The 27068-nt window shown below is 36.5% G+C and overlaps 1 protein-coding gene across 2 annotated transcripts in view; it reads left to right on the plus strand.

The window, feature by feature from the left end:
- Nucleotides 1-27068, plus strand: part of ARID2 (AT-rich interaction domain 2) — a 183411-nt gene that overhangs the window by 116364 nt on the left and 39979 nt on the right. For both annotated transcript variants that reach the window (XM_030822678.1, XM_030822677.1), the window contains exons 12-16: nucleotides 4729-4810; nucleotides 6711-6845; nucleotides 7450-7646; nucleotides 7906-10769; nucleotides 18714-18862. In XM_030822678.1, coding sequence (XP_030678538.1) covers nucleotides 4729-4810; nucleotides 6711-6845; nucleotides 7450-7646; nucleotides 7906-10769; nucleotides 18714-18862 — 3427 coding nt within the window. The remainder of the gene's footprint in view (nucleotides 1-4728; nucleotides 4811-6710; nucleotides 6846-7449; nucleotides 7647-7905; nucleotides 10770-18713; nucleotides 18863-27068) is intronic.

Genomic DNA, 27068 nt, shown 5'->3' on the forward strand with positions numbered 1-27068 from the left:
GAGATTCCATCTCTACAAAATTAGGAAAAAAATTAGCTGAGCATGGTGATGCATGCCTGTAGTCCCAGCTTGGGCCCAGGGAGTCAAAGGCCATAGTGAGCTATGAATGTGTCACTGCATCCACCTTAGGCAATAGAGCAAGAACCTGGTCTATCTCAAAAAAAAAAATATATATATATATTTGTATATTTGTATATATATATATATATACACACACACGTATATGTGTATATATATGTGTATATACATGTGTATATATATACACATATATATATAAAATGCACATACATATATTTTATCATTACAGGTTTTATTAATAAATGGTACATCACATAGTAAATACATTGTAAATTTTTATAAATAATTATTAAACAAGGCCGGGCGCGGTGGCTCATGCCTGTAATCCCAGCACTTTGGGAGGCGAAGGCGGGCAGATCATGAGGTCAAGAGATTGCGACCATCCTGGCCAACATGGTGAAACCCCATCTCTACTAAAAATACAAAAATTATCTGGGGATGATGGTGTGTGCCTGTAGTCCCAGCTACTCAGGAGGCTGAGGCAGGAGAATTGCTTGAACCTGGGAGGCAGAGGTTGCAGTGAGCCAAGATCGTGCCACTGCACTCCAGCTTGGTGACAGACCGAGACTCCGTCTCAAAAAAAAAAAAAAAAAAATTATTAAACAAAAATTTACTTGAAATGTATCTCTTAATAAGATGAATAGGACTCTCCCCTCTAATTCTCTAGATGCTATTAATTCAGTGTATCTCTCAATGACTATTACTTACTGCTAGAATAAAACTGGAGTTTAGCATCAATCGTATCCCTGTTTCCCTTTTTATAGATGTAAATTGAAAAATCTAGTTTGCATCATCAAATAGATGAAGATAGAATTTACAGTTCTTTGAACTTCAGAATTATCCAAAAAGTATTAAACTTATTTTTTACAATCATCTGAAAACTTGAGTTCTCCTTTGTTTTGTTGAAATCAAAGAATTAGCAAGTACCTGACTGCAAGAATATACTTGTTACTGTTTTACTTAGGCATCTTGTGTAACCTGATTTATTCAAGAAGTTTTAGCACAGTGGTTCTCAAATCTTAGGTGCATCAGAATCATCTGATAGACTTATTAAAGATTTCTGGGCTACATTCCCTGAGTTTCTGGATCAGGTGGGACCTGAGATTTTCTTTTTTCCTTTTTTTTTTTTTTTTTTTTAAAGACAGCATCTCACTCTGGACCAGGCTGGAGTGCTATCTCAGCTCACTGCAACTTCTATCACCTGGGCTCAAGACTATCCTCCCACCTCAGCCTCCTGAGTAACTGGGACTACAGGTGGCCACCACCACACCCAGCTAATTTTTGAATTTTTTTTTTTTTTATAGAGATGAGATTTCACCATGTTGCCCAGGCTGGTCACAGAATTTTCCTTTTTATCAAGTTCCCATGAGATGTGGATGCTGCGGTCCTGGGACTGTATTTTTAGAATTACTGGGTTAGGAAAATTGAAATATTGTTCATTTCAAGACTGTTACAATGTATTTGATGTTTAGGTGCTTTTTATCATATACTTCAAATATATTTTTGTGAAAACCTTGATGCTGCAGATTTACCTCAGTTGATTTTTCGGAAAATGTCTGCCATGTAACCTAGTAAAGATAGTTTTTATTAACAAAAGCCTCTTGCTTAATCAGACTCTTTTTGTTACTCAGAAAAAGTCCAACATTGTTTTTCAATTCAAGAAAGTATGTTAGTATGTTAGTATGACACGTTCTTTCCTTCAGAATTTTAACAGTTGAATTTGCCATGAGTTTGTAATGTGAATTAAATAAAATACCACCACCTTCTATACTTTTTCTTTCTTTCTTTCTTTCTTTCGTTCTTTCTTTTTTTTTTGAGAAAGGGTCTCACTCTGTCACCCAGACTGCAGTACAGGGGCGCCTTCAGAACCTGGCTTACTGTAGCATTGTCCTCGGGAGCTCAATCGATCCCCCTACCTCAGGCTCCTGAGTAGATGGGACTACAAGTACATGCCACCAAGTCTGGCTAAGGACGGGGTTTCACTGTGTTGCCCAGGCAGTCTCAAACTCCTGGGATCAAGCAATTCACCCACTTCGGCCTCCCAAAGTGCTGGAATTACAGGCATGAGCCACCGTGCCTGGTCCACCTTTGATATTTCTTTAAAATATTTTCTGTACTTTGTTTACACAGGATTCTGCCTAAGAACTAATGCATTCTTTGACAGTAGTTGAGGAGGCAAGGGCATTAAGCAGAATTATCATTACTCTACAATTTATCTGAATTTAGAACAAACCAAAGGGCCAGAATACCCAGTTTCTAAGGCCCAACTTTGCCCTTAATTGTAATATGTAAAATACTGGTATTGACAGGAAGCTATACCAATAATACCTTGGTTAAGAGGCTTCATGGACACTAATGTTTCTAATTCTCTCTTTAGTGTTCCACATGTTACGCTATAACAATAATAATAGTAGCTAGCGTTTATATAGTGCTTACTTTGTGCTAGGCATTATTTTAAGTGACTTGCACATAATCTAATCCTTATAGCAACATATGAGGTTAATGTACTGTTACTTTCCTCCATTGTATAGACAGAGTTATTTTGCTAATAGTTACACAGCTAGCTAGTGAGTGATGGAATTCTCTGGCTCTGGTTTATGCATTTAACCATAATGCATAATCCTGCAGGGCTATCAAAGATGGGTGAGAATTAAGTCATTTGATTCCAAAATCAGAGAAAAACAATTATCAAAGAGGAGGTGATATTCTCATGCAAAGCAGTTCTAGGAAGAATACCTAAGAAAGTTGAGTATCTGGAAATTGATTCAAAGTATAAGCACCTTCATTTAGAATGTCTTCAGGTATCCTGAGGGCTGTGCTCATCAGTTTGTAGCTGCTTTTTATAGTAATTATGTTTCCAGTTTAAATTCCCATTTGTGATTTTATTCTTCTTTCTGCATTGTTTATAAAGGCTTCTCATGATTTCAAGGTAATTTCTAGTGTTTCATGAAATTGATTGCTAATTCATTCAGGAAATTTCAGTCTAAGTAGGGTATACTCTTTCATAGTAGCGATGATAAAGGGAAGAAGATTCTACACAGTTTCAGGCCCTAGAAAGTATTTTCTGTATTAATATCGTCAACTTAGAAGGGGAAGAGAAGATAAGCTAGGATTGCCAACAGGAAAAATTATTTTTGTTCTAACTGTTGCATTATCTCAAGGAGCATATAATAGTATGGCCTCTGAAATGTGACAGACCTGGATTCAAATCCAACACTTTTAAAAGAAGTCCTTCCAAGTATACCCAGCTCTGCTATCTCCACCACGTGTTCCTGGCTGAACTTAATCTCTTAGCTTTAGTTTTCTGATCTGTAAAATAGGTATAATTAAACTTAGACTTAAAAGATTAAAATAAATAATGTAAATATAAATGGATTTATACAGAGTATATGTTTGTTAAGTGGCTACAATTAGCTATTACCTCAAAGAAAGCATGGGGCATTCATCAAAGGTTATGATTGCCTCAGATCATTCACACATTTGGCTGTGCTGTGGAGCTTGCCTAGTTCCAATAATTTTAAAATGCGTTTGTTCTGTTTGAGGGTTCTGAGAAGCTTTGCTAAAATATCATCTGAAAAAAATTGTGTATAATCTGTGTGTTTAAAAACTACATTGCCGTGTCACATAACAAGTTTTCTAAAAAACCTACAAAGTAATGCTGATCAATAATGAAAAAAGGATAATTAATTTTAATTTTTATTTACAAATACATGATTCAGACTTATAATTTATAATATGACTACTTTTCATGTTTTCATTAGTTCCTTTGTATAACATAGTGGAGAAGAAAAGATAACATACATCATTTTTCTACAGATCTCTTCAACATGTTAGAAAATAATAGGTGATTTACTCATTTATTCATTGACCTTGAAACTTTTAAATTACGTCATAGATGAAACTTTAGAAAGTATGTGTCTTAAGATTAATAGCTAGTACATTTGTATACAACCAGGTTGCCTCTTTCAGGAAAAAAGTATAATTCGAATTTATTATTACAACAGATATCTTCTTTTTTTCTTCCCCAGAAAAATTATGGAAATCCTTTTTTGAATATGGAACTTTAAATTAGTTCAGCTTTTGTTCACTGTATTCCAAAAATTTTATATATGCCACTTACAGAGTTACTAATCTTTTAAATTAGGTAGTGAAGCTATAATTTCTGCTGCATTCTGCTTCTGTAGCTAAACTGAAAGATGCTCAACTTATGTGTTGAACTGTATGACCCTGGGCCAGTTTTTTAAATCACTTTGAGTCTCAGTTTTCTTATCTGTACCTACCTCACAGAAGAATTAAATAAGCAGATATTGTAAAGTATTTAGTTCAGTGTCTTGCCCATGGGAATAATAGAGGTTATATTAACTGAATCATCCATGTTAATTGTTATTGAATCATCCATATTAATTGTTATTATTTGAATGATTGTGAGGTTAAACAAAATAGTTCATATGAATCCTCTAAGACAGTGCCTGGCATGATATGTGCTCCATTATATATTAGGTTTGTTCTCAAATGTGTATACTTTCATATGTTTATATACCTTTTAAAAAGGTATTCATTGTATTAATGGGTTCAATATCCATAAAAAAAGTATGGCAAATAGTGAATAAGTTTTAAGAAATGATGTAGCTAATGTGTTTTTTTCTTTAGCTTCCAGAGCAGTTGTAGCGCAGCATGTTGCTCCACCTCCAGGAATAGTGGAAATAGATAGTGAGAAGTTTGCTTGTCAGTGGTAAGTGGTTTATTTCTATTAAGGATTTATCCTTGGGAAGAGTAAAGCAAAGAAAAAAAGGAAATATATTCTACAGACATTCAGAATGTTTTATTCTGTATTCCTTTTTAGTTAGAGTAGAATATCATTTACACAAAGAAAGGACACTTTAAAATCTCCTTGTATATTGGAATAATTTGAAAGAAAAATATTCATCAGAATTTTCAGAATTAAAATAGTATAACTAGAATGTCATTAAATTACACCATTTAACTTTTTTCAGAGTAAAACTTGTGTTAAAAAGTTATCTTTCACTTTGTAGAAAGTACAGTTTGTCAGGTTACAAAATTTGTTCTTCTAAAATTAACATTTTGTTAAAACTGAATTGGACTGACCTTAAGAAAATAAAACCAGGTGTTTTAAAATGTCTCTTCTCTTCCATCTAAAACAAAACTTCTTAGTCATTAATAATTTTTGGGGTGTGTGGATAGTAAAGGGACATTAATCAAATGATAGAACAGAAATAAGCAGCTTGACAATATTTCCTTGAAAATATTGTGTAGTCATATCTGCGCCACTTTCTGAAAAAAAGCAAATGAAGAGTTTTAAAAATTTCACTTGTTATGGATAGTTGCCTCAACATTAGTATGAAGTTCGACTTAAATTCTTTAGGAGATTAACAGATTGAAGTACACAATCACTTTCCAGTGATATATCACATTAAAAATTTCTTGATCACTTTTCTGCCATTCACTAACATTATTTGTCTCCCATTTCATGCTCCTGTCACTCTTTGTTCCATATTTTTGGTGCTTTCAATACATATTTTTGTTCCTATGACAGTTTTCTCCAGACTTTTCTACTTTGCTTAAATCAGGTTTATGGTTTTAAATATCTCCAATTGTTTGCTTTTTCCTCACCTTCTATATTTTTACACATTGGCCCCTTATACTTGAATCTTTTCCAGTAATATTTGGAAATGTTGTTTGTCTTCTACATTGCAACCAAAATGAAGTTTTTATATCTAGTCTTTTTGAAATTTCAGTACAGACAGGATTATGAAAGTTGGAAAGAATACACACCATAACCACTATAAAATGTGTGTGTGTTAAGCATAGATTTGGTCTTATAAATGCCAGTTGCACGTTTCTGCTGTTTCTTGGAGATGGGGAAGAGAATCATTTTACAGTTGTTTTTTTTTAATCATAATTACTATTTGATTTAGTTTTTCAGAAAAAGCTAAGTTTGGCCTATTATACATAGTGAGTTATGGAAAGAGTCTATCAGGGTAATTAGGCCTCCAATCCCAATTTATAGGTAAAGGTCATTTTAAGAAAAAGACAAAATGAGGTTTGAATTAGTTTGTAATGGATTACAAATTAAAACTGTTCTGAAATGGGGAAATGGGAGTGTGCAGCATGGAAAGTGTCATTCTTTAGGAAGTAGCTGAAAAGCTTGGATAACTTTTTTCTGAAGGAATTTGATCCAAGAGCCAAGAAAAGTTTAACCTTAGTTCAGTTTCCCCCCATTTTCTTCAGCTACAATGCAAATAGCACGTAATTGGGAACTTGCTTTATATTATGAGTATTACAAGATAGGATCCTGAATAGATATTCACTAAATGAAACTATTTCTTATAGAACATTTGTTATCAGCAGACCAACCCTGCTCTCATTGGGATGTGAACATAGTTTTTATATTTGTTGTCAGTGTCATTTTTAATACTAAAATAAGCATGTTAATCTCTTGATTTAATCTAAAATTTAGCATATATTTTTGCTACTAACGTATGAGTCAGTGAAATTTGATTAGTAGGTATAATTATTAGTTTTAACACATTGCCTCCACATGGCTTTAGTATATTTAAATATGGACTTTCCTAGACTATATTGTATAATGCTTAATTTTTCCCCTCTTTTAGGCTAAATGCTCATTTTGAAGTAAGTCCAGATTGTTCTGTTTCTCGAGCAGAAATGTATTCTGAATACCTCTCGACTTGCAGTAAATTAGCTCGTGGTGGAATCCTAACATCAACTGGATTTTATAAATGTCTTAGGTAGGATCCATAGTTCTTTAAATAAAGTCCATTTACATCACTTACAACATCTCTTGCTCTTTAAAGAAAATACCAAATATCTTATCTAGAATATTTCTACTACTAGAAATTTCGTATGGATAGGTTATAGTGTGGTGGAGGTTTAAATAAAAAGCAGTTTCAGAAATCACATCTGGTGTTTGTGTTGGAACATTATGAGATTTATCAAAGAAATTAAGTTTACTTTCTTTTTCCTACCTACTTTTACATGTTAAAGACATGATTGTATTTTTTTAATCTTGAATAATGGTATATAATATTGTTATCTTCAAATACAAAGACTTTTTGATATTTTGCAAAGTTCATAAAAATAGGTATCTTTTATTAGTTATATGTGGGTGGAATTGTTTAAAACCCAGCGACCTTGTTAATAAATAATGATGTTTTAAATGGGATGATTAATCTTTTATATTTCTTTGCTTTCCATCCTTGCAGAATATAACTATGAGTCATACTGGTTCATACATAAGCGACAGTAAACATACTGCTGTTGTTCATGTAAACATAATGTTAGAAGTCAATGTGATAGTTATCAAAACTTACTGATTATGTATATACTTTACAGAACGGTCTTTCCAAATCATACAGTGAAGAGAGTGGAGGATTCCAGTAACAATGGGCAGGCACATATTCATGTGGTAGGAGTAAAACGGAGGGCTATACCACTTCCCATTCAGATGTACTATCAGCAGCAACCAGTTTCTACTTCTGTTGTTCGTGTTGATTCTGTTCCTGATGTATCTCCTGCTCCTTCACCTGCAGGTGTTAATTTTTATTGTATTTTTAAAGTATTACTGATTTAATAATGAAACTGAATGAAAAATGTATATTCTATGCATTTTAAATGTACAACTTTTGTTTCTCCAGTAGCATTTTCTTACTTGGTCTATTACCATATTCGTATGATTCAAAATTGTTAGATGTTAATTTCTTAAAACTATTTTCTCTTAAGTAAAATAATTCCTACTTGGGATTTTCAGTCATTTCATTTGGAATTTTGACGTTTTCTTCATATTTTCAGGAATCCCTCATGGATCACAAACCATAGGAAACCATTTTCAGAGGACTCCTGTTACCAACCAATCTTCAAATTTGACTGCAACACAAATGTCTTTTCCTGTACAAGGTGTTCATACTGTGGCACAGACTGTTTCAAGAATTCCACAAAATCCTTCAGTTCATGCCCACCAGCAACAAAATGCTCCAGTGACTGTCATTCAAAATAAAGCTCCAATTCCTTGTGAGGTTGTTAAGGCTACAGTTATCCAGAATTCCATATCCCAGACAGGAGTTCCTGTTAGTATTGCTGTTGGAGGAGGACCTCCACAGAGTTCTGTTGTTCAGAATCATAGTACAGGGCCACAACCTGTTACAGTTGTGAATTCTCAGACATTGCTTCACCACCCATCTGTAATTCCACAACAGTCTCCATTACACACCGTGGTACCAGGACAGATCCCTTCAGGCACTCCTGTTACAGTAATTCAACAAGCTGTCCCACAGAGTCATCTATTTGGCAGAGTACAGAACATACCAGCATGTACTTCTACAGTTTCACAGGGTCAACAGTTAATCACCACATCACCCCAACCTGTGCAAACTTCATCTCAACAGACATCAGCTGGCAGCCAGTCACAAGATACTGTTATCATAGCACCCCCACAGTATGTAACAACTTCTGCATCCAATATTGTCTCAGCAACTTCAGTACAGAATTTTCAGGTAGCTACAGGACAAATGGTTACTATTGCTGGTGTCCCAAGTCCACAAGCCTCAAGGGTAGGGTTTCAGAACATTGCACCAAAACCTCTCCCTTCTCAGCACGTTTCATCTACAGTGGTACAGCAGCCTATTCAACAACCACAGCAGCCAACCCAACAAAGTGTAGTGATTGTAAGCCAGCCAGCTCAACAAGGTCAAACTTATGCACCAGCCATTCACCAAATTGTTCTTGCTAATCCAGCAGCTCTTCCAGCTGGCCAGACAGTTCAGCTAACTGGGCAACCTAACATAACTCCATCTTCTTCACCATCACCTGTCCCAGCTACTAATAACCAAGTCCCTACTGCCATGTCATCGTCTTCTACCCCTCAATCACAGGGACCACCTCCTACTGTCAGTCAAATGTTATCTGTGAAAAGGCAGCAACAGCAGCAACATTCACCAGCACCCCCACCACAGCAGGTACAAGTACAACTTCAGCAGCCCCAACAAGTACAGATGCAAGTTCAACCTCAGCAGTCGAATGCAGGAGTTGGTCAGCCTGCGTCTGGTGAGTCGAGTCTGATTAAACAGCTTCTGCTTCCAAAACGTGGTCCTTCAACACCAGGTGGTAAGCTTATTCTCCCAGCTCCACAGATTCCTCCCCCTAATAATGCAAGAGCTCCTAGCCCTCAGGTGGTCTATCAGGTGGCCAGTAACCAAGCCGCAGGTTTTGGAGTGCAGGGGCAAACTCCAGCTCAGCAGCTATTGGTTGGGCAACAAAATGTTCAGTTGGTCCCAAGTGCAATGCCACCCACAGGGGGAGTACAAACTGTGCCCATTTCGAACTTACAAATATTGCCAGGCCCACTGATCTCAAATAGCCCAGCAACCATTTTCCAAGGGACTTCTGGCAATCAGGTAACCATAACAGTTGTGCCAAATACAAGTTTTGCAACTGCAACTGTGAGTCAGGGAAATGCAACTCAGCTCATTGCTCCAGCAGGAATTACCATGAGCGGAACGCAGACAGGAGTTGGACTTCCAGTACAAACGCTTCCAGCCACTCAAGCATCTCCTGCTGGACAATCATCATGTACTACTGCTACTCCCCCATTCAAAGGTGATAAAATAATTTGCCAAAAGGAGGAGGAAGCAAAGGAAGCAACAGGTTTACATGTTCATGAACGTAAAATTGAAGTCATGGAGAACCCGTCCTGCCGACGAGGAGCCACAAACACCAGCAATGGGGATACAAAGGAAAATGAAATGCATGTGGGAAATCTTTTAAATGGGAGAAAGTACAGTGACTCAAGTCTACCTCCTTCAAACTCAGGGAAAATTCAAAGTGAGACTAATCAGTGCTCACTAATCAGTAATGGGCCATCATTGGAATTAGGTGAGAATGGAGCATCTGGGAAACAGAACTCAGAACAAATAGACATGCAAGATATCAAAAGTGATTTGAAAAAACCGCTAGTTAATGGAATCTGTGATTTTGATAAAGGAGATGGTTCTCATTTAAGCAAAAACATTCCAAATCATAAAACTTCCAATCATGTAGGAAATGGTGAGATATCTCCAATGGAACCACAAGGGACTTTAGATATCACTCAGCAAGATACTGCCAAAGGTGATCAACTAGAAAGAATTCCTAATGGACCTGTATTAACTTTGGGTGGTTCATCATCTGTGAGCAGTATACAGGAGGCTTCAAATGCGGCAACACAGCAATTTAGTGGTACTGATTTGCTTAATGGACCTCTAGCTTCAAGTTTGAATTCAGATGTGCCTCAGCAACGCCCAAGTGTAGTTGTCTCACCACATTCTACAACCTCTGTTATACAGGGACATCAAATCATAACAGTTCCCGACTCAGGATCAAAAGTGTCCCATTCTCCTGCCCTGTCATCTGACGTTCGGTCTACAAATGGCACAGCAGAATGCAAAACTGTAAAGAGGCCAGCAGAGGATAACGATAGGGAAACAGTCACAGGAATTCCAAATAAAGTAGGAGTTAGAATTGTTACAATCAGTGACCCCAACAATGCTGGCTGCAGCGCAACAATGGTTGCTGTGCCAGCAGGAGCAGATCCAAGCACTGTAGCTAAAGTAGCAATAGAAAGTGCTGTTCAGCAAAAGCAACAGCATCCACCAACATATGTACAGAATGTGGTCCCGCAGGTAAGTTACTCCATAATCACACTTCTCTTATAAAATTTCTGATCTGTAAATATGATTTTAGAGGGAAATGCACTGTTTTCCATGTCTCATCTTGAAAAGTTACTGTATCAGCTCACTTGTATCCAACCTGTCCTGTTCTTTTTCTCTGGTTTTGTAATATTAGTTTTCAATTTTAGCACATGGTTTAAAGAATCTTTCAATTTTGTTATAGATCCAAATTAATAATTTTGTAGGCCCAAGGTAGAGAAGCAGTTGCTAATCTAACATCTTTTGGAGAATTTAAAAATGTATCTTAATCTCCTTTTTGAGTTTACTGCACAAGGGTTGGGGCGAATGGGGGTCCTAAGAGTACTCTAAATGGGGATTTCTGTATTTGATTTTGACCTGAGTGTGTTTTTGTTGCCCCTTTAACAGTACTTTTATAATAAGGATGAATCTTGTAATAACTTTATCAATCATATTCTTTTTGTATTTATGTATTGCATTAGTCTCCTTTAGTGTTAAAAAGTATTATTTATTGTAATTTCAATTTGTTTCAGATATTCTGATATTCTTTTTCTGTTTCTTACTCCTTTGCTTTACTGTCCTATTCCTGCTATTCCCTTTTTAATGCCTAAGATTCCATCTCTGCATGTCTTAGTAAATACAAGTATTTTCTAAAATCAGCACTACTAAATTGAGGGTCCAGTCAGGCTATGAAGATTTTAAGGACAATCTTATATGCTCTTTCCACTGAAATCATGGATTCTCTTAACAGTCGTCACCACCTGTTTCTTGGATCACTTCTCTTTCACTCTGTTCATCCTAATTCCTACATAGCCAGAACCTTCTATGACTACTGCCAACTCTGCTGACACAGTTCTGGCTTGGGCTTCTTCTGTATGGTTACGGTGATGACAGCAGATACATGGCTATCGTTGGCATTAGTGCCAAATCTAGGTGTGGGCAATAGCCAAATGGAAAGTACAGGAACAAATGGAAGAGCCCCTTGCTTCAGAACAGTTATTCTACCTATTAGTAGAATAAGTGAGAGGTACCAGTCCATGGCCCATTAGGAACTGGGCCACACAGCCGGAGGTGAGCGGCAGGGGAGCGAGTGAAGCTTCATCGGTATTTACTTACAGCCGCTCCCCATCACTCACATTATATCCTGAGCTCTGTCTCCTGTCAGATCAGTGGCAGCATTAGATTCTCGTAGGACCACAAGCCCTATTGTGAACTGTGCATGCGAAGGATCTAGGTTGCACGCTCCTTAGGAGAATCTAATGCGGGATGATCGGTCACTGTCTCCCATCCCCCAGATGGGACTGTCAAGTTGCAGGAAAACAAGCTTAGGGCCCCCAATGATTCTACATTATGGCAAGTTGTATAATTATTTCATTATCTATTATAGTGTAATAATAGAAATAAAGTGCTTAATAAATGTAATGCGCTTGTATCACCCCAAAACCATCTCCTCACTCCCTGGTCTGTGGAAAAATTGTCCTCCATGAAACCGGTCCCTGGTGCCAAAAAGGTTGGAGACTTCCGCTTTGAGGGATGTTATATACATGGCAATAATTAATCCTGAGTTATTGGTGGAAAATACTGTATCATTTTTATTCAGGCTTCCACATGTTGAGCTTTTCACTTAAACACAATTTTTTAATTAGTGCAATGTGCAGTATATAGTAGATATTCCATAGTTAGGTTTTTTTCTCTTTAATAATTTCCCACCTCACCTTGATTATGGGCCTGTTTTTCCTCTTAGAGACCTTTACAATCCTAAATAGTTATAGCAGACCAAGTCAAATTAGAGAAAAACTCCATCTCCATCACTGTGGAATTGTTTCATCAACACTCATTTTTTTCTACCCTTAATCTTCCAATGTGGTTGTAGTCAGTAATATCACAATTACAAAGAATGAACAATAATACTAGCTAAGAAGAGGACATGTCATAGGGACTTTATACTAAAGCAGTTTCTCGTTTAATCCTCACACAACCTTATTAGGTAAAAATTATTATAAAGATGAGGACTCAAGATGGCTAATAACTTGCCCAAGGTTACCAATTAATATGAGGTGGTACCAGGACAGAAACCTGGGTTTGTCTGAAACCAAAACTCACGCTCTTAACCCATTAAACTTTCTTTTCTCCACTATTCTGGAAGATTTCTCTAGAAAGCTCTAGAAAGCCTTTTTTTAATCTAACATATTGATTATTTGAGCTGTTGTGTTAGAGGATGTTAGTTCTATTAAGTGATCATTTTAGGACATTATTGCTAAAACTCATTGGTTATTTGAGCTGTGGTGTTATAAGATGTTCTACTAAATGATAATTTTAGGACATTAATGCTAAAATGCTTTACTTAGCACATTGGACATATATGTAGTTAATTCAGGCCAAAAAATCAATACATTTTGTTCCTAATCTGAAAAATCTGTGTTAAACTTTCTTACATTTTCACAAAGGATGTAGTTTATTTAAAATAGGTACATTCTTTATTTCTAAAACTGATATTTGATTGTCTTGTAGAAATTAAAAACTTTGCAAGGAAAAAGAGATGTAGCGTACATGATATCTATGAGAATGAGAATAACAAAAACAGCATTCTTATATATAGCACTTAGCCCAGTGCCTGCTACATATACGGGCAGTTAGTAATGGGAAAGGTATGCTTTATCTTTATATAGAAGATGAAGTACCTATTGGGGCTAAATATTTTTAATAGACAAAAAAATTAACTGTTCAAGATGGCATTATAAGTTTCTTTTGAAGAGAAGGCTGTTGGACCTTCTGAAAAGCATGCTAATAGACAGAAAGCCATAACCATTATTGCCCCCATCCTTTTAATTTCTTTCTTTTTTGGGTGGGGAAGACAGGGGCTTACTCTGTTGACCAGGCTAGGGTGCAGTGGTGCAATCTCAGCTCACTGCAGCCTCGACCTCCTTGGCTCAAGTAATCCTTCCACCCCAGCCTCCCAAGACTGTAGCTGGGAGCACAGGCACATACTGCCATGCCCAGCTAATTTGTTTTATGTTTTATTTTTGTAGAGTTGGGATCTCCCTATGTTGCCCAGGCTGGTCTTAAACTCCTAGTAGACTTGAGTGATTCCCCCGCCTTGGCCTCCTAAAGTGCTGAGATTATGAGTGTGAGCCAACAGACCTGGCTTAAATTTCTTTATGTACTCTTTTTCTTTCTTTTTTCTTTTTTTTTGAAACGGAGTCTCGCTCTGTTGCCTAGGCTGGAGTGCGGTGGCATGATCTCAGCTCACTGCAACCTCTACCTCCCGGGTTCAAGCGATTCTCCTGCCTCGGCCTCCTGAGTAACTGGAATTACAGGCCACCATGCCCGGCTGAATTTTGTGTTTTCAGTAGAGACTGGGTTTCACCATGTTGGTCAGGCTGGTCTCAAACTCCTGACCTCGTGATCTGCCCACCTTGGCCTCCCAAAGTGCTGGGATTACAGGCGTAAGCCACCATGCCTGGCTAAATTTCTTTATATACTCTTTAAAGTTGCATGTTAGACCTTGGTTTAATACCATTTTATTCACTATTTGAATTAGTAGCTTAAAGGAGTAGACAAAATAGAGGATTTTAATTGTGATTTTTTTTTTGGAGAAACCTAGTTATTTTACAATTTCAAGGGATCTAGGGATGTTAAGGAAGTACTTGCACCCTGATAAGGGATTTCCAGACTTGCAGAATGCCCAGGGCTGGAAAGAGCACAGGGAAGTCTCCCTGCGAAGAAGGAGCAACAAGTAATCCTTTCTAATGCCATTATAATTCATTTTTTTCTTCTCAGTTTTGTTCCAACCTCAATTATCAGCTATATTAATTTTATTACAGAAAAAAATGCAACAAGTAAAAAGAATCTATGTGAAAGTAAATGATATACCCATTGATTTTTATATTTAGTATTTAGCTGGGCAGTTTATATAAATATAAAATAAACTGTACCTACTTTAAGGCACATTTCTTTATTGGTAACTGCTTATTTCAAATGTAATACTTGCAAGTTGAAGCCCAATTTATAGAATACTATTTCCAGAAGCCCTGCCCTGTTCCACTGTTCATGAATTGGTATCTGTTGGAAACATATTTGCTAAATGGCATATTAAAAATAAAAAAGAATTTACAAAATGAAAGAAACTTAGATACAAAAGCTTAACATAAGACTTGGTTTTTTTTTTTCAGGATCATACAAAATACATGTTGAACATAATCTGTTAATTATCTGTTAATCCCATAATCTGATAACATGCCAAATTCTTATACATAAAAATAGTTTAAGGATGTACATATTTAAGATATTTAACATGTGCCTTGCCTCAATTCAGAGTGTGAATCATTCCTAATAATGGTACTGTGTAACATGGAATATTGGTATCTTACTGGTAAAGAGCTTGAGAAAGTTACTCAACCCATCAGAAAATAGATTGGTAGCCTCAGGGTGGGCAGCATTTAGTTTTAACCATAAAAGAACAGTTTAGCAAGAGCCACAAGAATATCATTTCTGTTTTCTAAGAGTACTGCCACTCAGATTTGTAGACCAGTAGCACATTATAAAAACTAAGAAAAGTATTACGTAACTTTTTTGTTTGTATTTTAATGTGTTCTTATAAAGCAGTGTTGGCATGTATTGATGATCTAAATTTATACTTAATAGGAGGAAAAAACTTGGTAATTTAACAAAATGAGGAAATGTTAGAGCTGAAAGGGTCTCTGATATTATCTTGGCCAAAACTTCTACCTTTAAGAGTTGAAGTGAATTGTCCACATTCACAAAAATCTCTTTTCCAGTGATTTCTATTACTGTCTTAATTCTCTTCTCTGAAGACTTATACATTTAGCTAAATGCATCTCTCTCTCTCTCTCTTTTTTTTAAATACAGAGCCTCGCTCTGTTGCCTAGGCTGGAGTGCAGTGGCACACTCTTGGCTCACTGCAACCTCTGCCTCTTGGGCTTAAGCAATCCTCCTGCTTCAGCCTCCCGAGTGGCTGGCACTACCAGTGCACACTACCACACCTGTCTGATTTTTGTATTTTCTGTAGAGACAAGGTTTTGCCATGTTGCCCAGGCTGGTCTCAAAACTCCTAGGCTCAAGTGATCCTTCTGCCTTGGCCTCCCAAAGTGCTGGGATTATAGGCATGAGCCACCGTGCCTGGCCTAGCTAGAGGTATCTCTTTTATATCACATTCAGAGTAAATACAATTCTTGTTCCTTACAAGGTTTTGAAAGTGTCTTTCCTTCTCACCTCTTCTTTTAGAATACTCTTTCCCAGTTTCTTCAGTATGATTTTAGGTGTCATGGTGTCTGGTTTGTTCACCATCCTGTTTATCTCAACCATAGAAGATACAGCTACTCAGGAGGCTGAGGTGGGAAGATTGCATGAGCCCAAGAGTTCAAGGCTGCAGTGAACTGTAATCACGCTATTGCACTCCAGCCTGGGTGACAGAGCAAAACCCTATCTAAAAAAAAAAAAAAAAAAAAAAAAAAAAAAAAAACTTTCCTCTTATACTTTCCTTGCTCTTTAAACCCTCCTCCCATGCCACTTTCTCACCATCAGAGTTCTATGGCTTTTAGAATTTGCAGGTGAATGGTTTTCAGATTTATTTTTCCAACATTAATTTCTATTGATAGACATTTTTAGTTGGTTCATCTGTCATTATTCCCAAACTAAACTGATCATCTTTCCTCCGAAATATGGTTTCCTATTATTGCCATTTATTGAGACTCTCGAGCTAGGCTTCTCATTTATAGTTTCTCTAGTCTTCCCATCATCTCATAAGTTAGTTTTTATTACTTACACTTTACAGATGAGAAAACTGAGTATCAGAGAGGTTAAGTCAGTAGCCCAAGATCACATGGCTAGTTAAAAATCAGATTGAAAGTGTGAGTCCTGGTCTGTCAAGCTGGAAAATCCTCGTCCTATTTGTGATGTCTGTACGGCCCTAAAATGTTTTTGGTGCATGTGTATGTTTTCTTACTGTAAAATCTTAAGAGTGGGAACCTATTATAGAAATGTCAGTCTCGAAGTAGATTTTTCCCTCAGAATTTAGAACTCAAAAGTTCTTATGACTTCCCATTTCTGACAACTTTGTCTTTCAACATGTTATTCTCTTTCTTCTTTCATTTGTATGTCACCGTAGCCTTGTATGTTTGTGACTTATCTGTTTTTTTTCTAAAGAAAATTACTGTGGCTTTTAATCTAAGTTCTCAGCAATTTTAGCTTACTGCTTTCCCACCTATTCCCAGTACAGTCATGTGCTACTTAAGGACATTTCTGTCAAGGATGGACCACATAATACAATAATGAGATATTAAAATCTCATAAGATTATAATATCGTTTTCACTGTACCTTTTCTATGTTTTGATACACAAATACTTAACCATTGTGTTACAGTTGCCTATAGTATTTGGTACAGTAACATGCTATACAGATTTTTAGCCTAGGAGCAATAGGGTATTCCGTATAGCCTAGGTATGTAGTAGGCTATATCATCTAGGTTTGTGGAAGTACACTGTATGGCATTCACAGAACAATGAAATGGGTCACCTAACGACCCATTTCTCAAACATATTCCTGTCATTAAGTGATGCACGACTGTGTTACCTTATAAATGAACAGGTATATTCAATGTTTTCCCAGAGTTTTAATTTACTGCCTTTAAGCAGTTCTTCAAAAATAATGTACTACCATTTCTATAAGAAATTTAACATTAATTTTTGCCTTTGTGGTACTTCAAGAAAATACATTGCCTAAATTTGATTTAAGGTACATTTTAATTATTAGTGTTTTTTCCAAGAGAAAGGGATGGGATCTAAAAGAAAAAAATTATAGGATATGTTTAAAAGACTTTATGCCTACAATTAGAATTATTATTTTTTTTTTTCTTTTGAGACAGAGTCTCTCTCTTTTGCCCAGGCTGAGGTGAAGTGGAGCGATCTCAGCTCACTGCAACCTCTGCCTCCCGGGTTCAAGTGATTCTTCTGCCTTAGCCTCCCAAGTAGCTGGAATTACAGGTGCCTGCCACCATGCCTGGCTAATTTTTGTTTTTAGTAGAGACGGGGTTTCGCCATGTTGGCCAGGTTGGTCTCAAACTCCTGACCTCAGGTGATCCACCCCCCTGGGCCTCCCAGAGTGCTAAGGTTACAGGCATGAACCACCGTGCCCAGCCTAGAATTCTTATATAAATAACAAAAGATATAATTAGACTGGGGGCTGGATGTGGCAGCTCATACCTGCAATGCCAGCACTTTGGGAGACCAGAGGGGGAGGATGGCTTGAGGCCAGTAATTTGAGATTATAGTGAGCTATGATTATGCCTCTGTAACCTGCCTAGGCAACAGAACAAGACCGACCCTGTCTCTAAAAATAACAAAAAATACATAATTGAGCAACTTCAAAATCTAAAATTGTTAAGCAGCTTACTGCAAATTAGTTAATATCATATTTTATACATATGGTTACATCATTTTTGCTATCTAAAATTTTCATTGCTTTTTACCATATTGTTTCACATTATATTCTTTAGAAAATCTAAAGGTAAACATACAAAAAAGTAGTAACTTGCAGTTGATCTGTTCTTGTGAAGAATTCACATAAGTAAATCCAGTGAATACATTTATAGTATATTTATTTCTCATTTAAATCTACAGTTGTATTGTTTCATCCTAAAAATCTTAATTTTAAATAATATATATTTTATAGTGGTAATAACAATGTGGTATTGCCTTTGTGGTTTTATATTAAATAAAATAATCAAACTTTTTAAATATTTCTATAAAAATAATTTTCTTTTTAAAGATTTTAAAGGTAATCATAAACTTAAAATTATAAAATGTAAATTTTACGGTAGAAATGCATAACTTAACATAATCAAATTTATAAGACTATACTATAAAATATGAAATTTTTCAGTGTCGTGTCACCAACTCTGCATTTGTTCTTTTTCACAGAACACTCCTATGCCACCTTCACCAGCTGTACAAGTGCAGGGCCAGCCTAACAGTTCTCAGCCTTCTCCATTCAGTGGATCCCGTCAGCCTGGAGATCCAATGAGAAAACCTGGACAGAACTTCATGTGTCTGTGGCAGTCTTGTAAAAAGTAAATGGCAATTTTATTTGATATATAAAAGTATTCTTTGTTTTGGAATGCTTTTATATTTAAGTTTCTGTCATCTATAGTTTCATGAAAATTTTCCTTTAGAACCACTAACTTTAACAAAACTGTAAGAGTTATATTTATGATCCATTATGTGGACCTAAACTAAGAAATTTATATATAAGTGACGGAAAGAACTTCATTGCTTAATGGTACATTGTAGAGAATATGGTTCAGTATTTGTTTTCAGTAAAGAAAATCAATTAAGAATTTGATTATATATTTGGCTGTTAAAAGGTTTTTTTTTTGTTGTTGTTGTTTTTAAGTGGCTTGAACTTAGTGGCAGCTATAGTATTTCCATATAGTAGAAGCTTAGAAGTAATAATGTGCTAGAAAGAGAATGACTTGTCTTGAATTTGAGTTTGGGGTGGATACCTATGAAAATTATTTTTAAAGCCATACCATCTTACAATTTAAGATGAACTTTTGAAATAAACCTTTCTTAGACTTGAAGGAAAACTTGAAAAGAATGTTGGTTAAAATAAAAATCTTAATTCCTTTGATAGTACTTAGGTAAGACCCTTTGCCTTGAGTCATTTTTTTAGAGGTCTAGCACTAAGGCATTTGTCTTTTTTTTTTTTTTTTTTTTTTTGAAGACAGAGTCTCGCTCTGTTGTTCAGGCTGGAGTGCAGTGGCGCTATCTCCACTATCTCCACTCACTGCAACCTCTGCCTCCTGGGTTCAAGCAATTCTTTTGCCTCAGCTTCTTGAGTAGCTGGGATTACAGGCATGTGCCACCATCCCTGGCTAATTTTTGTGGTTTTTTTTTCACCATGTTGACCAGGCTAGTCTGGAACTCCTGACCTCCAGTGATCCCTCTGGCCTCAGCCTCCCAAAGTGCTAGGATTACAAGTGTAAGCTACTAAGCCCTGCCAGCATTTGTCTTAATAGACATAATACCTTTCATTTTTTAGATATCAAAGATTCCATTTCACTCTTCATAATTAATAGCAGAAATTACCATATCTTTTACAAGCTCTATTTGCTATTCATATTTTTGTGATATAGATATTATACTTTATTGTAAACTTCATATACAGATTTTTTGTATGACTATGGCTGCCTGTGTAGCCTAGGGATTATTAATAGTATGCAAAATATCTATAGGATAGCAATGACCAAACTTTAACTCTCAACCCAATAGTGGGACTGTGGATCATTTTAGTAGGTTTTTATTTGTTTTTCTTTTCAACGAAAAAATTAAATATATCATAGTTCACCATGTTAGCAAGGGTAAGTATTGTTTTCAGTTATATATATGTGACCTATATATGTGTACTTGATCATAGTGTAAAATCTATTTGTCAAAAAAATTCTTTAAAAATCAGTCCTTTAGGTTGTCTCTGATTATTTCCTTCGTTCATTTAATTTGACCATCTCTTTCTTTTTAGTGTATGTTTGTAAGTTAATTTGAAACTTTCTTCACTGTATGCCAGTTTTACTCTCTCCATTTGTCTTGAGATTTTTGTTTTTATCATGGCAAATAGTAGTTGATGGAATGGGTAGTGTGCTTAAGGTGTTTGTTAACTTTTCAAAAAGTTTACGAAGCTTGTCGCAGTGGTGCACTCCTGTAGCCCCAGCTGCCCAGGAAGGCTGAGGCAGGAGGATCACTTGAACCTAGGAATTCGAGTCTAGCTTGGGCATCATGGTGAGACCTCATGTCTAAAAAGATAAAAATAAAAAAGTTTCAGCATAACTGCCTTAGATGAAGTGTTTAGGTTACTTCAAGATAAGTTGCTGGAAGAGTTAATGAACCTAGATGTCTGACAGTTTCCCATCTTGCTAATAGATCAGCGTTACATAATTTGATGATTTACCTTTTTCTTGCTAGTCTTTTCTGAACAAGACAGATTAAACAGGGCTTCTTAGAGCATGCCATTTTTTTTAAGCCATAGCTTTTCACTTCTGCATTGCTAATAAGTTTAGTTTTAGTCTGCAAATATTTATTAAGCATCCTCTACGAGGGTGTATGTGCCAGAAGATAGAAATACAAAAATCACTCCCAGTCCTGAGGCACACAGACCAAAAAACAAATAAATTACAGCATAAATAAGTACTGTAAAAAAGATAGTTTTATAGTGCTGTTTGCAACATATTGGACAATTTAACTTTGAGATGGTTGTAGAGTTTTACTACAAGCATTACATTTTAGTTGAGTCTTAAAGAATGAGTAGGAATTTGTCTTGCTAAAATAAACCCGTCAGAATGTTAAGAGCAAGCGCAGGAGTATAAAAGGACCTTGTATGTCCAGGAAACTGTGAGAAGTTAGGATACTACAAGCATAACGACATGAAGAGAGAAATGGCTCTTATTCATATTTAGTTCCAATTCCAAGTAGGAACATATATATGATAGCCATTGACCACTAAGTGGCTGTTCTAATTTCTTTAATATCATATCAAAAATACGAGTAAAGAACTTTATGCTGGGCATGGTGGCTTGAGCCTGTAATGCCAGCTACTCGGGATGCTGAGAACTGGAGAATCTCTTGAGCCCAGGACTTCAGGGCTACGGTGAGCTATGATTGCGTCATTGCACTCCAGCCTGGGTTATAAAGTAAGACACTGTCTCTTTAAAAAAAAAAAAAAAACCAAAAAACTTTGTTTCCATCAGATTTAAAGCTAAAATTATTTTCTTCACCTATATATTATTGTAAACTGCTTTGTATTTAAAGTTGAGTTAGCTATGTGCTCTCTTCCTTTTAAGGACTTAAAAATGACTTTGAGTATACATTTAACCTGTTTTTAGTTCTGTATTGGCACCACACTTTACATAGTCTTTTTGTATTTATAATTCTCCTTTTTTTTTTTCTTTTTTTTTTTTTCCTTTTTTTTTTTTTTTTTTTGAGACACAGTTTCACTATGTCACCCAGGCTGCAGTGCAGTGGTGCTATCTTGATCTTGGCTCATTGCAACCTGTCTTGTGAGCGCAAGCCATCCTCCCACCTCAGCCTCCCAAGTGACTGAAACTACAGGTACACACCGCCACACCAAGCTAATTTTTGCATTTTTTTATACAGACAGGGTTTTGCCATGTTGCCAAGGCTGTTCTGGAACTCCTGAACTCAAGTGATCTGCCCACCTCAGCCTCCCAAAGTGCTGGGATTACAGGCATGAGCCGTAATTCTCCTTTTAGATGTATGATATAGATTCTTTTCAGTAAGCCTCACTCCTTCTTGTATCATCACATATTGATGCTTGGTTTTTTGATCTGTAAGCATTTATCTCTAAAAGTTAGGGACCTCACTCTTTAGATATAAATACTATCCACCACCACCACCATACTCCTACGGACAAAAATTAATTCCCTTCAATATTATGATTTCTTGTTATATCCTGTCAGTGTTTACATTTCTCCAGTGGCCTTTTGTTTAGAGTTTGAATTGAAATGTAAGGTTCAAACATTGCCTCTGGTTGATAAGTCTTAAATCTCTTTTAATCTGTTAGATTACCCCTCCATCCCTCTTAATTTTTTTTCTTTGCAAGTTTTTGTTGAAAAAAAAAAAACAGGTTAATTTGTCCTGTAGAGCATTACAATCTGGATTTTCCTGATACTGTTTAGCGTGTTACCCTGACCTTGTATTTTCTGTACATGGGTAGTTTGGTCCAAATATTTGATCAAGTTCTGGTTTCACTATATGAAGACCACTTCAGAAATGATATTGTGTACTTCCATCAGGAGATATGTAATATCTTCTTGTCTCTTTTTGTGATGTAAACAGCCTTTAAGGATCATTGTTCAGAACATTATTTCATTAAGGTTTGTAAAATATAAAAGACCCCCTTTTATCAGTCATTTGCCTTCTTTGAGGAATAGTTCCTACAGGAAAGGCAAGATAGATGCTTGGATATTTCCCTTATTTACCAGTTTTCAAAATAATGAGTTGCTCACTATCACTTTGCAAAAGTTACCATGAGGTTTGGTTTTTGTTTATTTTGTTTGTAGTATTACTGTGAGCTAACAGGAATTTAAACATATTTGAGATATTTCAGTCAATTGAGGTTATGTATCCTTCTTGGTATACAAATTGTGCCATTTTTGGCCAGTGAAAGCCTCTTCAAGTGGATTTCCCAAGTCCTTTGGTTGTGACCTTAATATAAGTATTTGATAGTTTCCCTGCTCTCTGATAGGCAAGATGGTCTGTGTGTTTATGCTGATTCTTGGAATTTAGATTAAGTATAACAAGGTTTTTACTTCGTTTATCATTTTCACACCTGTACCTTCTTTCTCCCACAGCAAAAATCCCATTTCTCAATATTGTTAAGAATTTATTCTTTGTCCTATGTCATACTCCAAAAAAAATGTTGTCTGCTGTGGTATAACTTGAAAAGGTTTTCCTCATTTTTTCAATTAATCATTTGTCTTTTTTACTTTATCTTTGTTTTTTGTTATTTTGTTTTTGTCCTAGATGAAGGGTTTTTTCTTTCAATTAATTTTTCTGTAAACAAATTTATTAGGTTTTTCATTATTGCTTCTGGATCTGGATTATAGTTAGGAAGGCTTTCTCTGTGCCCAAATTGTAGAAGAACCCCCATGTTTTTATTTAGAACTTATGTGATTTTTTAGTTTCCATTTAAATCTTATATTTTGGTATTTTTCCCTGTGTCAGTAATCTGGTCTTAAGGAAATGAGGTTAAGTCAGTGACTTTTTTCTTCAATTTGTCACTGTAACTTTCTTTTCTCATACTATAGAGTAGTTCATTCTAAGAAAAATGAGAGTCACAGTGGATATTTTGGGCTTCAGCACTGTCCAGTGGGACAATCCAAACTAGTTTCATCAGATGCTACTCAAGACTCTTAACAAAAGTGATTTCACAATATTTTCAAAATTGTTTTTCTTATTTTAAAATTATATTTCTAGCTTTAAAAAATTTAAATTCCAAAAATAATGTTATCAGAAGATAACCATGGTTGTAAGTTTGGTATATATCTTTACAAACCTTTTTCATATACAGCTATGCTATATTGTACATGAAAAGTATACATGTATACTTTGTTTCTTATTTTAAACTATATATACTGATCTAGAGGTTGCTTCAATAATATATGTAATACTCATTAATATGAATATATATATATATACTTTTTATGTCAACACGTAGATTTACTCATTCTTTGTACTGAATACCAATAATTCCCTTTTATTGCACTGTCTTTGTTATCTGCATTGGTAAATAGAACTACTCGTCCTTTTTTGACAGGATTACTTTTGAATTATGAGGACACATTTCTTTCCATAAATAAGACGTAATCATCCTGCACTATAGTCTGTTAACTATATGTCATATTAAGGGTATTTGGGATTTTAGTTATTTGCTATTACACATGAACAAAACTGTGGTGAATAATTTTGTTTCCATAGCACATTTTCTACAAGTATTTCAGTAGAATAAAATACCAAATTGGGAATTGCTGAGTCAGGGGATTTACATGTTCTTATTTTTATAGAAATTGACAAATTACCATCTAAAAATGTTAATTTGTAATTCAAATAATAGAATATGAGCTTGTTTCCCATTACCTGGCTACTCAAAACTGAGGGGAAATTTCTTTGCTGATCTGATAGCCTCAAAAAGACTGTCAATTTTTATTCTTTTGTTATTTTAACTTTTTAAATAGACTTTATTTTGAGAACAATTTTAGGTTTACAACAAAATTGAATGGCAAATACAGAGTGTTCCTATATAGCACCTGCCCTACAAATATTACATCTTTATAGGAATGGTACATTTGTTATAACTGGTTAACCTATGTTGACACATCATTATCACCCAAAGTCCATTGTTTACATTAAGATTTGCTCTTGACATTGTACATTCTGGGGTTTTTGTTTTGTTGGGTTGTTTTGTGAGGTTTGTTGTTGTTGTTGTTGTTGTTGTTGTTGTTTGGAGATGGAGTCTTACTCCATCACCCAGGCTGGAGTGCAGTGGGGTGATCTCGGCTCACTGCAACCTCCACCTCCGAAGTTTAAGCGATTCTCTTGCCTCATCCTCCTGAGTAGCTGGGACTACAGGTGTGTGCCACCATGCCCAGCTAATTTTTGTATTTTCAGTAGAGATGGCATTTCACCATGTTGGCCAGGCTGGTCTTGAACTCCTGACCTCCTGATCCACCCACCTTGGCCTCCCAAAGTGCTGGGATTACAGGTGTGAGCCACTGCACCTGGCCTATTGTTACTTGTTTGTTTATTGAGACAAGGTCTTGTTCTGTCATCCAGGCTAGAATTGAGTGGGATGATCACAGTTCACTGTAACCTCCATTTCCTGAGCTCAAGTGATCCCTCCCGCCTCAGCCTCCTGAGTAGCTAGGACTACAGATGTGACCACCACACCCACCTAATTTTAACTTTTTTGCCCAGCTAATTTTAAAATTTTCTGTACTGGCTGGGCGCGGTGGCTCATGCCTGTAATCCCAGCACTTTGGGAGGCCGAGGTGGGCAGATCGTGAGGTCAGGAGATTGAGACCATCCTGGCTAGCACAGCAAAACCCCATCTCTACTAAAAATAGAAAAAAATTAGCTGGGCATGGTGGTGGGCGCCTGTAGTCCCAGCCACTCGGGAGGCTGAGGCAGGAGAATGGCATGAACCTGGGAGGCGGAGCTTGCAGTGAGCCGAGATTGTGCCACTGCACTCCAGCCCGGGCAACAGAACGAGACTCCATCTCAAAAAAAAAAAAAAAAATTCTATACAGATGGGGTCTTACTACGTTGCCTAAGCTGGTCTTGAACTCCTGGTCTCAAGCAATCCTCCCACCTTGGCCTCACAAAGGGTTGGGATTACAGGCATGAGCCACTGCACCTGACCCCTCTATGGGTTTTGACAACTATTAATATAATAACATGTGTCCACCATTACAGTATACAGAATAGTTTTATTGCCCTAAAAATCTTTTTTTTTTTTTTGAGACGGAGTCTTTCTCTGTCTCCCAGGCTGGAGTGCAGTGGCACGATCTCGGCTCACTGCAAGCTCCGCCTCCCGGGTTAACGCCATTCTCCTGCCTCAGCCTCCCGAGTAGCTGGGACTACAGGCTCCCGCCACCACGCCCGGCTAATTTTTTCTATTTTTAATAGAGACGGGGTTTCACCATGTTAGCTAGGATGGTCTCAATCTCCTGACCTCGTGATCTGCCCGCCTCGGCCTCCCAAAGTGCTGGGATTACAGGCGTGAGCCACCACGCCTGGCCGCCCTAAAAATCTTTTGTATTCTGCCTCTTCATCTTACCATTCCCCAGCTCCTGTTTTAATTTTTATTTCAAGTATTGAGTTAAATATCTTTACGATTTTCTTCTGTGAATTATCTATTCCTGTCATTTGCTCATTCTTTACTGCCCTTCCTAAAAATTTGCAATACTTCTCTGTACATTAAGGATGTCAACTCTTGGCCAGGCGTGGTGGCTCACATCTGTAATCCCAGCACTTTGAGAGGCCAAGGCAGGCAGATCACTTGAGGTCAGAAGTTCGAGACCAGCCTGGCCAACATGGCAAAACCCTGTCTCTACTAAAAATACAAAAATTAGCTGGGCATGGTGGCGGGTGCCTGTAATCCCAGCTACTTGGGTGGCTGAGGCACGAGAATCGCTTGAACCTGGGAGGCAGAGGTTGCAGTACGCCGAGATTGTGCCACTGCACTCCGGCCTGGGTGACAAAGCGAGACTCTGTCTCAAAGAGGAAAAAAAAAAAAAAGATATCATCTCTTTATTATGTGTCCACCCGTCTCGAGACTTTAGCCTTTTGCTACGTAGAATTTAAATCTTAATGGTTTTCATGTCGTGCTTAGAAAGACCTTTTCAACTTTTATATCATAAAATACACATTTTTTGCTTTGTAATACATTAATATTTTTACTTTTTAATTCATTCGTAATTTAGCTTGATGTATAAAATGAGATATGAGCCTAGCTTAATTATTTTCCAAATGGCTAACTTATTGGCAAGTTCATCTTTCCCTCAGATATTTGAATTGCCACTTTTGTCATATACTAAATTCCTATAAATGCTGTGCCTATTTCTGGATCACTTGTTATTCCCTTGATCTCTGTCCTTATTACACTATCACTTTAAATGTATTTTATCTTTGGATATGGCAGTTTGCCCCTGCTGATTCTTCGCAGTTTTTTATGATTTATTTGAGCAACTACCTTATACTAGGCAC

This window comes from Nomascus leucogenys, chromosome 11 (assembly GCF_006542625.1).
Source record: "Nomascus leucogenys isolate Asia chromosome 11, Asia_NLE_v1, whole genome shotgun sequence".
Taxonomy (NCBI): Eukaryota; Metazoa; Chordata; class Mammalia; order Primates; family Hylobatidae; genus Nomascus; species Nomascus leucogenys.